Source organism: Pseudopipra pipra, chromosome Z, assembly GCF_036250125.1.
Source record: "Pseudopipra pipra isolate bDixPip1 chromosome Z, bDixPip1.hap1, whole genome shotgun sequence".
Classification (NCBI taxonomy): Eukaryota; Metazoa; Chordata; class Aves; order Passeriformes; family Pipridae; genus Pseudopipra; species Pseudopipra pipra.
The window spans coordinates 2,514,362-2,529,407 of NC_087581.1; the positions used below are offsets into that span (position 1 = coordinate 2,514,362).

Below are 15,046 nucleotides of genomic sequence, written 5' to 3' on the forward strand. Positions count from 1 at the left end.
TCACACCTTTTCCACCCACCGCGTAATGTTCTCTGTTCCTTCCTTTGCTGTTTTATAAAGGGGTCACTGGAAAGCAGAATCCTGCCCACCTTTTTTTTTTTTGGCCCTTTTTCAGTTTTCCCCAAAGTGGGATGGACGTGAGTGCTTTCATCAGGGCCAGTGCCTCATCCCTGTAGTGGCAAAACAAAAGAGAGTTTTGTCTCTCTCCCAACAAGAGAGAGAAAAACTGCAAGCTGGAGAATGACATCGGGGAGCTCTGGTCCCTGTAGCTTCTGATCCCAAGTAAAAAAGGATGATGAAATGAGATATAATTAAGGGACTTTAATACGGATCTCTGGGGTAATTATTTTTATTTTAGGATTAATGTGATGATTAAAAATCCACTGCATTGATCTGCTAAAGTGGGTTAAATGCTGTGGACTTCTGCTTAAATCCAGAGCTGCCTCTTGCTTTGGTATTGACTCCTTTTTCCAGTCCTCGCCTTTCAGCTGAATTTTCTTTTGAATCAGATGCTCAGCTGAGGGCTGGCCTTTTTTGTCAGCTCTTGTTTGGCCAGCAGGGAATAATCCTGGATTACATCAGGAAACTGCACTACAGTAAAAAAATGTTGAAATCTGTCTTCATCTCCCAACCTGTAGCATGGGAGACATCAATAGAACAGTCCTTCCTTTTGGCAAGGGAATAATATCAGAGCAATACTTTCCTATATGCCAATACTCTACTGGCAGGAAATTCACTAAATTCTGGGAGTTTTACCAGCCTCACTTTACTGAGTGTTAGAGTGTTACCTGAAGAAGGGAAACTGCACCTTTAAAACTACTTTTTTTTTTTTTTTAGCCAAGTGAAGAGAACACACTTTCAAAACTTTTAAAGACTCTAAACACAGATTACCCTGGGGCCTGCCAGAGGGGGTACATACAATATCTCTAAGAATCACACAGCAAGAGGCAGAAAACCTTCCCATGCAGGCAGCCTGCATTGTTTGAAAGCTTTACATCTTTTAAATGAGAATAAAACATCGCTCCTAAGTCTGTGTATGCCCTAATTAATATCAGAGTCTCATGACTTCATGTAATACCACCATTTTTGTACATCTGAAGTAGTTTTTATTCAACACTTGCAAATCAACTCCTAGACATTCTTACCACTTTCCTTATCACATAAGAAAGATAGCTTATGATAATTTTTTGCACTGTATGGGCAAATAAGGAATAAACACACAGAATAAACCTACAGAAAATAAACCTGGACTACACCTCGAGAGATCATTTGTCCTGTACCACAAGATCATGCTGTACTTATATCAGCAACAGCAGGAGTTGCAGAGGCTGCATGTGCCCTGAGTTGTATTTTGTCCTAAACTGGTTGTTTGAGGAACTACAGCCAACTCAGGTCAGCTGAGAGCTTCTGCCCCATTCCTGCCCTGTGCTCCTCTAGACTGTTCGTAAGACCCTGTGGAGGTGTTAACTATAACCTGAGACCATCTATCCCAGTGTAAAAAGTCTCTTTTCATTGAAATATTTCCCCCAGGAGACGTAAACTGAAGGTCACCTAGTGAGTCATCTCTGTGGTCAGGTAGCTCTGTGCCTCCAATTCTAACCAGAGGGAAAAGTTATGCCAGAGAAATGACATGTATCCTGTGAGTCACCTTGATGAATCCCTCACAAAGCTACAAAGCAGGTCTTGACTTTGGGTGGGTTTTTTTCAGAGAAGAGCACTGCAAACTTCAGGACAAAGCAAAGTCTTGAAACTACACATAATACAAAAAAATATGTGTATTTATGGAATATGGTCATCACCTTAAAGTGACTGTGTCTAATCTGGCATAGCAGGAGAAGCTGAGAATCCAGCCATGCTGATCTTTCTACAAGGTATTCCCAAGGGCATTTCAAGGCGATGAGGACTGGGGTGCAGGCATCCCTGTTGTGCCTAACTAACCTGGCAAAGACGAGCTGAATCACCTCCTCAGAGGTCAGAGGAGCTCTGGAGCCTGTACTGGGGATCACAGGATCAGGGGAGAGATGACAATGGGATGGAAGGGGCAGAACCAGCAGGGAGCAGATAAACTCAGCTGCCTGAGAAGTCACAGAATGATAGAATCACAGAAAGGTTTGGATTGGAAGGGACCTTAAAGACAATCTCATTCCAGCTCCCTGCCATGGACAAGGACACCTTGCAGCTTGCAAGGACACGTTGTTCAGAGCCCCGTCCAACTTGGCTTTAAATACTTCCAAGAGTGTGGTACCTACAACTTCTCCAGGCAATCTGTTCCAGTGCCTCACCACCCTCACAGCAAAGAGTTTTTTCCTAATATCTAATCTAACCCTGCCCTCTGTCTGTGTTAAGCCATTCCACCTTGTCCTGTCACTCCATGCTCTCGTAATAATGTTTCTCTCTCTTTTTTGTCAGCTCCCTTCAGGTACTGGAAGGGAGTCACAATTAGGTCACTCTGAAGCCTTCTCTTCTTCAGGCTGAACAAACACTGTTCTCTCAGTCTCTCCTCACAGCAGAGCTGCTCCATCCCTCTGATCGTTTTGGTGCCTCCTCTGGACTTGCTGCAGCAGATCCATGTCCTTCCTGTGCTGAGATCCCGGAGCTGGATGCAGTCACCTTCCCACTGGTCATTCCATTTCTATTCTCATTGCTGCTGTTTGTTTCTTTAGGCAATGCTCCTGAAAACAAAGTCTTTCCTTCTGCTACTTAGAAGGGGGAGTTTTTGACCCAGAGTTTTAATCTGCTTTTAAAGGAAAGCATCAAGTGGTGTACCAGAGTACAGAGTGTGAGGGTATGTTATTTCCTCTCCTGTGCTCCCTGGCAGTGCTCCCTATGGCCCTGATGCAGCGAATAGACAGGGTTTGTGTCTCTGCTCCTTCTAGACCTGCCATACTTCTAGGACTGTTATGTTTCAGGTCTGCTTTTAAGATAGCAAAACCACTCTGTATGACAAAGTAATGGTTCAGTTTTACCAATACCCAGAATTCAACACCCTCTCATCCAAAGTGGTTTTAACTCCTCTGACATTTCTGTTAAAAACATCTCTGTTATAACCTGCCATCAACTTGTTTTATGTTGTTTTGAAGAGAATCACCTTCTTGGCATCTATGTGTGCGAGCAGGTACAAGGTTCAGTCCTGCCTCTCTTCGTAGGAAACCAAACCTGGAGCCCAGTGCTCCTATTTTGGGTTGCACTACACCTGAGTCCCCCACAGCCCCAGCTGAGAGGGATCACATCCTTGGCCACTGACCAGTGTTGCTGACCTGGTAATCTGGTCTTCTGTTTTTGACCTGATTGGAGATTCCTGATGGTTCTTACACTTGCTGGATTTGGTTCAGACATAATCACTGTGCAAGGCTTTGTATTTTCTTACTTTTCGCTGTGCCTCATTCTTACCCTTGATTGCTTTTTCATTTCATTTCTCAATTTTTAATTCAAGTGCATTCATTGCTCAGCAGTCCATGCCTCCCTCAGGCAAATTGTGGACTTAACCTCTTATTTCTTTGGGGCATCTTTGCCCTCTGTTGCTTGCATACATTTTGCTTTTTCATCAGCCCTGCAGATAGTCCCTGTCCATCCATGTCCTTTTTATTTAGTCGGTTTTATGCTTTAGTTCTCTTGAGGAAAACCTTAAAAGCAGCCTCTGTCACTGGCATGGCATTTTCCATCAGAACAAATAAGCCAAAGCTAGGCTTTTCACAGTCCTAGCTGAACATCTTAGATCATCAATAGTTTTGAGGGCTTGCTAAGTGGTAGGAGGAGATTGTGCCATCCACTTCAGTGCATGGAGAGAGGGAGCATTGCCTATTCCTGTGCCTAGTACTGGGTACACAGTCATTGACTCTAAATGGCATTTTCTTCATTGTTTTCAGCATGAATCCTCAGGGCAGGGTAGGGACACTTGACCTGATGCTAAGTATATTAGTACTTGAGATACAAAGCAATTAGTTTAGTCAGATCTCTAGTGCTATGGTGAGATTGCTTGTGGTACTCAGCCTGCATCAGGCATCTTTGCAGTGAGATACCATCTCAAATGTAAAAATTTGTTGGTATCTGAAAACATTTGTGAGTCTCTGTGCTTGGGGCTTGATAGTTTGTTAGGTTTTTTTCTTGAAAACAATGTGCCTCACCATCAGTTCATTCTGTTGTGGGTTTTGTGCTGCCCCTAAGTATTACAAACAATAATATTTTAATCATTTAATATTTTATTACAAATAGAATTTATAAAGATTATCTATTACTCCTTAGACGTTTGTCTTCCAGCCACAGATGAGAAAAGGTAAGATTGCATTGCTTTGAAAGACATCCTTTGATGTTCTTGGTGTCCTAGTCAACATTTCATCCCCTGTAAGCCCACTAGTTGAATGTGGTGTTGAGTCTGTTCTATTCTTCTTGGGAAGTGATTTTGGACCGAGTTTTTCAGACACTGCATGTGAATATCTAAAGCAAGGCTTAACCCAAATGAGAAATGTGATACTTGAAACAAAACCTCTTTCTGTCTAATAATGGTTATAATCCAGAAGCTTCCCACCTATGTTTTCAGTTTTGCTTTTTGCACTAGTCAAAATATACTCCTCCACCACTTTAATACTATTATTTCCCTCTAACACATGGAGCCAAACTTGTCCCTGGTATAATAATGTAAGGCCAAGTGTGTGGTGTAACCAGATGTGCTCATTTCCCACATCCTCGATTCGTATTTTGTTTTTCATGGGACCTATTTTATTTCATTTCTTCCTTCTGTTGTGAATATACCATTCCTGCTCTTCCATGTATTTTCAAACATTTTCCAAACCTTTTAATAATCTTGTCCCAGTAAGATGGCAAGTGATCAGCTCAGTAATTACCCACTGTCAGTCAACTTGCAAAGCTGTAGGTCACTGAGACAAAGGTTGATCTCTATTAGTGGAGAGCAACTAGAAGGATTAATGTATCCAGACTAACACTTGCATTTTGCTAATTTTACTGGAGAAATAACTATTTTTCTAGACCAGGCTGGTCAGATCCAATGCTGCTTCCACTGGATGCAAATGTATTTTCATATGGACTCACATAAAAAGGACAGCATCCTGCTCGAGGACATGAGTTGGCCCCAGGAACATTTTACTTATTTGTGCCCTGCCTAGTAGGGTTGTGCCCATTGATTCCCAACTGAAAGAAGCCAATGGACACATGGTATTTTTCTGGCATTATATAGCACAGGTGAATTGGACCTGGACTGCTATAGGCAGATTTATATTTCTTTCTTTCATCTGTGCTGTGTCTTTCTAGACAGCTGTGCCTTGAATATTTATTTCAAAATGGATTGGGGTGTTTGAAGTGATATTAAATCATTCGGGTTAGCATTTGCCTTGTCCTCGTCATCTGACTTCATTGTCTTCAGGGACTGAGCCTGGCCCTTTTTTCAGGGAAGAGGTTTTGGACACAGAGGCTAATCTGACTGGACTCTGCTGGGCTGGGTTTGATCTCAGTGTCTCACTGTTACCTCATGGTAACTTTACTCCTTTTGAGCACCTCTGAGGTCTTTTCAAGTGCAGTGTAAATAAACTTGCTGTTTCTGGCCTGTGCAAAATAAAAAGAGACCCTTGTTTTTAATCCAGATCTCCTCTTACTGTTATCTCTGCTGGCTGCTATGCTTGTCTTCACTTGTGCAGCAGTCTGTCACCCTGGAGATTCCTGATGTTCCCCTTACCCAACCTCCTTTTACTCTCTGATCCATTTTAGTGAGTGTTTTCAATCACTTTCATCTGCAGGTCACTCGTGCATACCACTGTTTTCGTTTTATTTTCTGTACACCCTGTGGACAACAGTGAGTCATAGTTTCCCTATTTTGCAGAAAGAAGGAATTGGATCTCTGGCAGGATTAACCATCTGACTTTCCAACACCTCTGTGACATCCCCATTAATAGGCTGGGAGCATCACTTTCCGTTTTCAAAGGAGTAGCACGATCATTTAACACTAAAGTCTTCAGTTCCTCCTCTTCAAGGGCACAAGAATTATGAAAGAGGGAAACTGAGGTACAGTGCAAGTGATTTGCCAGTGACTTTAGGAAGCCTTTACATGGCCTGGACTGTCTGGTTGTCAGGGCAGTGACTGGATATGTGTTTGAGTAATGTGTGACAGTGAAGTGCAGCACCGTGACCAGGCCTGTAGAAGTAAGATTATGAAATTACTAATGATATATATGGAATGAATGTATATACCATTAGCTTGTAACTTATTCAGAAGGTGGAGTCACAAAACCTGAATTTTTGTCACTTCCTAATGACCTCTTTGCTAGGGAGAATGCATGCAGAGCAGGAATATGAGAACTGCTAGAAAGCAGGAAAAGTGAAGACAAGAAATAGAGGGAGCTCAGAAAGAAAATGAAGTATTTTGCCTTGCTCCTGGAGGCATTCATATCTTCCTTCCCCCTTCTAAAAAGGAGGCTATAGACTTCTCTTCTTCCCCTTGCTTGACCACTTGTGTAGGCCAGCAGGCTGAGTCAGGTCTTGGCTTAGCATCACTGACATAAGACAACATCACTTTCTATCTGGTTTTGCTTGTTTTTTGGGTTTAATTTGCCTCTGGTGGATACTGGACGAGGATAGTGGTAGCTGTCATCTTGAAAGATGAGTGGAAATAGCCTGCTGGCTGGGATTAAATGGGATGAGCTGGTGGTATTTGGGGAATGGGTTCTCACTGGAGTGGCAGGTGCTCTCTCCTTGTAGCACCTTTGTGATGCCCCCGTTGCCACTCTGTCCTTGTCACCCAGAGGTGCTGATCACTGTGTTACTCAGCCACTTGCTTCAAACTGCTCTTATGCCCTGAAAGCCCATGGATCTTCCCTGAATAAATTCTGCTGCATGCATGGTCATGGACTGCTCTCTGGACAGAGCCCAAACAGGACCTCCAGCTGTGCTTAAAGCCCTTTGGATCTTCTTCATTTATTAGCTGTAGAATGGCTCCCTTTTAAAGCTTTGCCTTCTGGTCTAAAGTGAATTTTCACCTTTCCTTTCCTCTTCAGAAAGACAATGAGACCCCCCTGAGGTGGGATCTCAGTGTGAGAGCAGGATGGATACAAAGCTTCTTGCTGCAACCCATCCACACGTTCGTTCCTGCCTCGTAGTTCAAAAACCTCATAATTACCTGACATCCTCGGCTATTAAAACCTCTGCTTGTGTGGGAGTTGTTTTTTGTTTGGTTTGCAGCAACAGGCTTTTAGTATTTGCGTCCTGCTGTTTCCTGACAGCCGGTTTTGACAAGCCCTTCAGAATTACTGCTGCTTTGTTAATTTTCTGGTTTTTCACCCCCTCCCGCTATTCTTACATTACGCCACTGTTTATTTGGCCACACACTGATTCAACATTTACAGTTACCAATTAGGATCAAAATATTCCTTTGACATTTACCTGGAACTCAGGTCTTTGTTGCTAAGACATCCAACTTCACTGAGCTTCTCCAATGCAAGGCACAACATTATTCATGCTCCTATTTGTTAGGGGTAATTTCTGTGATTAATGATGTCCATAAATGACGTCCATCTTCCTTGATGAGCAATTTCCTTGCAGTGAATGGGCAAAACATAGCATCTCTGCACTGAGAGTGTTTCTGGCTATTACATCTTTTATAAAGTCGTCATCAGCATCACACGTTGGGAAAACATAGTAATTTTAGAAGTTATCACAATTTGCAAATTGAGCAAATGGCAAAGTTCCACTATTGGTAATCATTGGTAATGATTCCAGGTGTAAAATTAGCTTTTCTTTTCTTTTTTTAAACTGTTTTACATGAACTATCTCAATCGTATAGTAGACCTCTATGTCTGAGTCACTTCCTCAGCTTTCCTCCCATTCTTTTAATCTTTCTTTACCCTCTTTTTTATGCTCTGCTGCTTTTTCTCTTCCTTTTATGTGTTTCCATCCTGCATGTGCTTTTGTGCTGCAATTCTGATTCACAGAAGATTAATTTGCCTCTTCTCTGTTTACCAGTTTAAATGTAGTTAGTGCTGAGAATGAATGTGGTAGAATTTAACTACAGTAACATGCCAAAGAAATATACTGATGGAGCAGTTCAAGTCTCTTTTCTGTTTTCTCAGACTGTTTGCAAATTTGTCCAGGCAGCTTTTATGGACACTTAGAATTCACAACTGAGAGGATTAGAACATTTTATGTTTTAAAAATTGAATTCTCCCGACTCAAGGCTGATCAAAATCAATGGTAAAGTTCTCAGTAATCTTGTTAGAAACAGAATTAATTCAGGTCAGTGTTTTTAAATGTCTCATCCTTGGTTTCTACTCAGTCCCAATACTACAAACCATTGTTCATGGAAGTTGTTCTTACCATGAGGAGGAGGTTTATTGTACCACCACTGCAGAAAATGCAGAGCAGCAGCTTGGTCTCAGCCTTACAGACTCAGAGTGAGACACACAGCCCTAGAAGCCATGCAGCATTTCTTTGGTGGTGTGTTTTGTGTCTCTATGAGCCTGTGTGTTGTTAATCTCTGGAGTACCTGCTGGAAGAAGAGCCCTGTGTGATCTGCCTGGTTAGGGGCTGCACACTTGGATTTCTCCTGGCTCTATAAGCTCAGCTCACAGCTCTCTACTTCACCCTCACCACAGGAGGTGTCATACCCAGACCCTTGCTTGCCCTCGGTAGATATTTTTGTACCTTAATTAGATCCCCCTTCCTGCCATTTCAAAGCCAAGTATTTTAAGCTGGTCATCATAAGACATATCTACCATTCCTCAGCATTAGTCTTCCCACCTCCTCTTGGATCTTACCCAAAATGTGAATGTCCTCCTTCAAACTTGGTGCCTCTGCTGCAGTGCACATTGTTCCCAAAAAACTGCTTGATGAGAGGAGAGCATTCAAGAGTAATTTACTGTTTGTTTTGCTTTATGGACAGATTCACCCCCCTCCACCTTTGAGCATTTACTTAGATTTCCTTCCAGCTGTTACATGTGGAGTAAAGACATAGAAAAGGGAAGGACTTTATTGCATGTTTTAATTCTTCATTTAATCTGCTTGAATACTGGCTATACTTTTAGCCAGTGTCCTTCCTCTGAAGGACACACAAACACCAGCTAATTATCTGAATTAATGCTCTCTATTTCAGTTTGCAAGCAAATATCTGAGCCTCAAATATGTAAATTAAATCAAACTAAAAAGTATGATTCCAACTTGGTTTTCCCACACTTCTGTTTTCTCTCCCCATGTATCACTTAGAGCTGCCCTTAGCAATTATAAGATATTTTTAAGGCCATATATTTAGATGTCTTATACAAAGATATATATTCAAAGGATGCATGTTTCTATACCAGTTACAGTGTGGCAAAAAATGTGTTAGACTGTGGTGCATGGGAGATAATCACAAGTGTGTATTTCAACAAGCCTCAGAGTGAAGGTGTTTTAGTCATTTTCTCCTGTTTTCTTCACACCAGTATTATACTCAGAAATTGTACCTTGAGCAGTGTCAGCTGATTAAAAACTGCCAGAGCAACATACAAGGTACGGGGCTCCCTAATTATCCAGAGCACTTAATTACCCTGTAGCCATTGTAGCATAATGTATACACACTTGGATATGATTCATAGAATCCCAGAATCCAAGATTGGTTTGAGTTGAGAGGGGATTAAAAGATCATCTTGAAGCTCATCTTATTCCAATCCCCTCCCATGGGCAGGGACACCTTCCACTAGACCCAGATGCTCCAAGCCCCATCCAGCCTGGCCTTGGACACTTCCAGGGATGGGGCAGACACAGCTTCTCTGGGCAACCTGGGACAGGGCCTCACCACCCTCATGGGGAAGAATTTCTTCCCAATAAGCCTTCCATCTAACCCTGCCCTCTGACAGTGGGAAGTCATCCCTTGTCCCAGGTCCCTCTCCAGCTCTCCTGGAGCCCCTTTAGTCACTGGAAGAGGCTCTCAGGTCTCCCTGAAGCCTTATCCTCTCCAGGTGAACCCCCCCCAGCTCTCCCAGCCTGGCTCCAGAGCAGAGGGGCTCCAGCCCTCGGAGCATCTCCATGGCCTCCTCTAGGCTTGCTCCAGCAGCTCCACATCCCTGTGCTGCTGTTCCCCAGGGCTGGAGGCAGCTCTGCAGGGGGGGCTCACCTGAGGGGGCAGAGGGGCACAATTCCCCCCTGCCCTGCTGCCCACGCTGTGAGATCAGCCCAAGGCATGGGGGTTTCTGGGCTGGTTCATGTCCAGCCTCTCCCCCACCAGCACCCCCAGGACCCTCTCCCCACGGCTGCTCCATCTGTTCATCCCCTGCCTGGATTGATCCCAGGAGCTGCCCCAACCCAGGTGCAGTACCAGCACTTGGTCTTGTTAAACCTCATGAGAGTCCCATGGGCATATTTTAACGCCCCATGTTGTTCCTTCCTGATTTCCTGTGCTTATACTGCTGCCAATTAGACCAGAGGGTGGATGTGGTCTGAGAGACTCTCCAGTCCTTGTAATAAGCCTGTTGACCAGAAAAACTACAGGGGTCCTGGATGCCCTTTCTTTTGGACAAAGTGTGCTGGGAGATTATTCCCTGGCCATCTCCACACAATTCAGCTGAAAGTTCACTTTCAGTATTGGCAGCACCAAATGTTCATGACTCTGCTGCCAGGCTTCTGAAATAATGAAATTGGGTTAAAATGGAGAAGTCTAAAAATAACAATCTGAACGGTTCGTTTTTGTTGACTTCTGAGCTAGGGGAAGGATTTGACTGTTGTCCAATATTTCTTTAGCATTTTTAGATTTCTACCTAACTGTAGGTGTAGTTTCGAGAAGACTGCAGGTATCATGGAGCTTGGAATGAATTTGTGGAAGTTTGGAAAACAGGGAGTTCTGATGATTACGTTGTGCATTGGCTTAAAAAAATGTCTTCTGTCCAAACAGGGAAAAGAAGCAACATATTGTGACAAATCCTTTGCTAGCATGGCCAACAAATTAGAGGAAGGACCCAGTGTCCATCACATTTAACAACTACTGTAGATGTAAAATTGAAATTTGGAGCAGCAGTTTTCCACATCTCCAGCTCTTTGCCCTTGTGTCTTTTGGCATGAAATTTCTACCTTGCTCCACTCCACACATATGTATCCTGTTTCTGAGCACAGATGAATAGTGAGCCTTCAAATTTGGATGGGGAGCCTGATTTTCTTTTCAGCCAAGGACTTTTAGTGTCTATGGGAAGTGAAAATTAATTGTTACCACTAGTAAAGTGATATCATGTGCTTCTTGGTGTCTTTTCATTGGTTTTGGTGAATTTGTCATAGTCACATTTCTATGTTAAGAAATAGGACATGAGAACTCATGCTGATAGACTTGACCTAATGAATTATATCAAATATCAACTGCCTCGTTTTCTTGCTAGAGGGCTGCAGTTTAGCTGGCAGAATGGAGAGGAATTGGCAAATTGGACCGGCACCTTTAATTTCACGGATGACGGAGCAGTGAAGAGTGGCAGTGACACAGGCACCAGGTACCAACACCCGAGGGAATGACTACAGAGATATTTCTCTCCTTGTATGAGCCATAAATGTGAGCACAGGCTGTATGAAAAATGGGATTTGCAGTGTGCTTTGGCTGTTTGGCACTGCTGCTCATAGCACAGAAGATTTCAGGGGTGCCCAAGTGCTGCTGTGCTGTTTTCCCCCTTTAAGGCCTAAGGGACATTTTGGAATATACCATAAGCATTCATGCAGGAGAGTGACTTCTGTGTCCTGGTCTCTCCTATCTCTATTCCCCTCCCAGTGCTGTGTGTCAAGATGTGGCAGTGGGAGAACGTCCCAAAATGGACGGAGAATATCACAGTGTGTCAGTACTGATGCACACAGAGCACACTGGAGAATTGGTTTTCATAATAGAACATGTATTCTAAGAAAACATAGTTTAACTTGCATTCTTTCTGGGGCCTAGCAGAGTAAAAGTGTTCTGTCAAGATAAGGCTGGAGTATTTCCTCTATTTACACCATTTGAAAACATGAGAAGCACTGATGTGCTGTTACACTTTTTGTACTTAGCAATTTGACGTGGGATCAGGTGTCTGAAGGGTCATGTGCATAGTCAGGAAACTGGCAGCAGTTGTGCCTAAAGAGCTCCACAGCTATCACAGGCCATCTGCATAAACTCAGGCACAGGTGTAGGGTGAGTATTTGGGCTATCTACCTGGAACATGGTCAGTTGTAGAGGTTAGAAATCCTGTCACATGTAGTATCAATTTCAATAAGTAGCAGGGAAATCTTAGAAAGACTGTAAGATAAAGAAAAAAAAACCCCAGTAATTCAAAGGACCTTACCTTTAATATCATGTATAAATAAAACTCTGAGTAAATTGCTTATTTATTCAAAATATTATCATTTTGTAACCGTACACAACCAGACCTGTGGAGCTGATGGCATTTCAAAGGCAAGCAGACGTTACGGAATCTAACCTGCCAAAAATCATCCTGTCACTGAACTGCAGCAATGCTGCAGTTCTTGTTAAGGCTCTTGCTGTAATGTGATCCTGTACAAGTGTTGTCTGCTGCTCTGCTAATTTATTTAGTTAAGACTCCTTATAAAAAGAACCAAATTAGGCTGAAGTTTTTCACTCAGAGCAAGGGGAAAAAAAGGTTCATGTATGTATGTATGTATTTATCTTCTATTTTTTTTACACTTTTAGTGTATGCACACATAGTCTGTATATACGAAGTCTTCAATTTAGGCACTTGGCATATAAAAGAACTAAATGTGACACAAAGACACATATCTTCTTAAAGGCATGAGAAAATAAATTAATATAGATTTCCCACTCAAGACACCTTTGACGGAGGCAATTGAACCACCACTGACTGCAGGAGAGGGAACCAAAACCCTTGAATGCAAAATACATCCTTGTGAGGTTCTGAACCACAGGACTATTCTCAGTCTCTTCAGCCTCTTCAAGGACAAAGAGGTTGGGGATGCAAGTGGTTCTTACACGAAAAACTCTAACTGCAGGCTCGACACTGCAGAAGCTAGATATAAACTTAAAAGGTTATCACATCAATAAAAGTTTATAATATCAGTAAAAATGCATATGTCACATTCTGTGTCATGTGATACAACACACGTCTCTGTCATCACTGGAACAGGCTCCCCAGGGCAGTGGTCACGGCCTCAGGGCTGCCAGAGCTCGAGGAGTGTTTGGCCAACACTCTCAGGGACAGGGTGGGATTCTTGAGGTGTCCTGTGCAGTTGGACTTTCCAACTCAGAACATTCCGTGATTCAGTGTTAATGACAGTGGAGCTGAAAGTTGGGGGTGTTGAGTTAGGGGTAACTCTGGATGCAACATATTTTCATACATAGATGTTATAGATGTTATTTATGCTTTTGTCTACTGTATGAAAGCTGAGAATACAGGAAAATAAAAACGTACCTCATAAATGTGGAGATAAGACTGTGTGGTGACTCCTGCATGTCAAAAGTTGTTTACTATTTATCTTTGATCACCTTGCTTACTGTGTTGTCACTAGACATCTCCTGAGAGTCTTAATCTGACACCCAACTTCAGGCTGTTGATATAAATTGAAAACAAGCCTTACTCTGATGAATAATTCTTTCCACTGAATGGAAAACTTGCAGACTACATTTTACTGAACTGATTTTACTTGTGTATATTTACAGGACTCCAGAGAGATGTCTGAAGTGCACAAAATTAATTACATGTCAGCATAAGCACAGTAAATACCTTTCACTGCATGGCTCTGCAGGTTACTGTGTGCTAACACCTCCTTGTCAAAGGTTTGGTGGTTAAAGTTATTGACTGAAATATATATTAATATGCTTTCCATCAGTTCATATCTTTTATATGTACATATATAGACACATGTTTATTCATGCATAGTGGTATCAACCCATACATATTCTAGAACTACTCTTTATCTTTTAATTACATAACTTAATACAGGATGTAGAGACACTGACAACTCATTCTGTAGGAGTGATTTGTTAGATGAAAATGAAGGACTTCCAAAGCAAAGGCACACTGAAAGAATAAGTGCATTAGAATTGAAAGACAGCCAGACTTCATGAGAATAGTGGCCATATCAAAACCAGTGAACAGTGAAGATTAAATGTTACATGAAAATGATCAAGAAAGACAGAAATGAAGATTAGTATGTTATCCGATTTCAGTAGAAGCTGATTTCAGTAGAAATTGATTCACTCCTTAACTAGGATAGAATCACAGAATGGTTTGGGTTGGAAAGGACCCTAAAGCTCATCTCGTTCCACCCCCTGCCATGGGCAGGGACACCTCCCACTATCCCAGGTTGCTCCAAGCCCCGTCCAACCTGGCCTTGGACACTTCCAGGGATGGGGCAACCACAGCTTCTCTGGGCAACCTGTGCCAGGGCCTCGCCACCCTGATTGCTGAGTCTTCTAGGTGGCAAAAAATTGTGAATTCTTGCAAGAGGTAAAAGTGAAGTAAAAGTGAAACACTCAGGAACTCCCCAAAGCCACAGGGATTTCAAATGAAGGAGGACTAGATGGGCTGCAGCACTTTGAAACACCCACTCAGATGCAATGTCAACCAGTTGTTGAATACCAGCTTATTTTTGATTATGTATCAGCCATTACTCATATTTCTATCTTTTGCATTTTATTTTGTGCTAAGTGTTATAAATCTTGCAGCATCCTCGTGGAGAATCAGGTAAAGGGTTCTATCTGATGATGAGAAGTTTATGAGAAGTGATATATACAACCACTTCCTAGAGCCCTGATTCCTCTGTTCTCCTTATAAAATGTTTTGCAATTTTCTGGGATTGTGAGTTGTCATGCCTAAAGGATTTTTCATTGCTAAGAAGCTGCCTTAATGATACGATGATTTATCTGTCGTATTGGTTGGTTTATGTTGTTCTCTTCAGTCTATTGGAGCTGAAGATAAGATTTAATGTAGGATTCCAGTGGTGAGACCACAGAAAGCTTTGATGGGTGAGAGGAGATGTGATCTTTATACTTTTGGGCCTGTCAGTTCTCTAGTATGACAAATCTGAGGCTTTATCCCCAAAATAGAAAGTAAAATCAACTGGATTCATCAAATACACATATAACAAGAATGAA

The 15,046-nt window shown here is 42.3% G+C and overlaps 1 protein-coding gene across 3 annotated transcripts in view; it reads left to right on the top strand.

The window, feature by feature from the left end:
- ST8SIA5 (ST8 alpha-N-acetyl-neuraminide alpha-2,8-sialyltransferase 5) overlaps nucleotides 1-15,046 on the top strand; it is a 68,884-nt gene that overhangs the window by 26,527 nt on the left and 27,311 nt on the right. For 2 of the 3 annotated variants that reach the window (XM_064642367.1, XM_064642368.1), the window contains exon 3: nucleotides 11,337-11,444. The exons of the other annotated variant lie outside the window; for it this stretch is intronic. In XM_064642367.1, coding sequence (XP_064498437.1) covers nucleotides 11,337-11,444 — 108 coding nt within the window. The remainder of the gene's footprint in view (nucleotides 1-11,336; nucleotides 11,445-15,046) is intronic. 3 annotated transcript variants of the gene reach the window in all.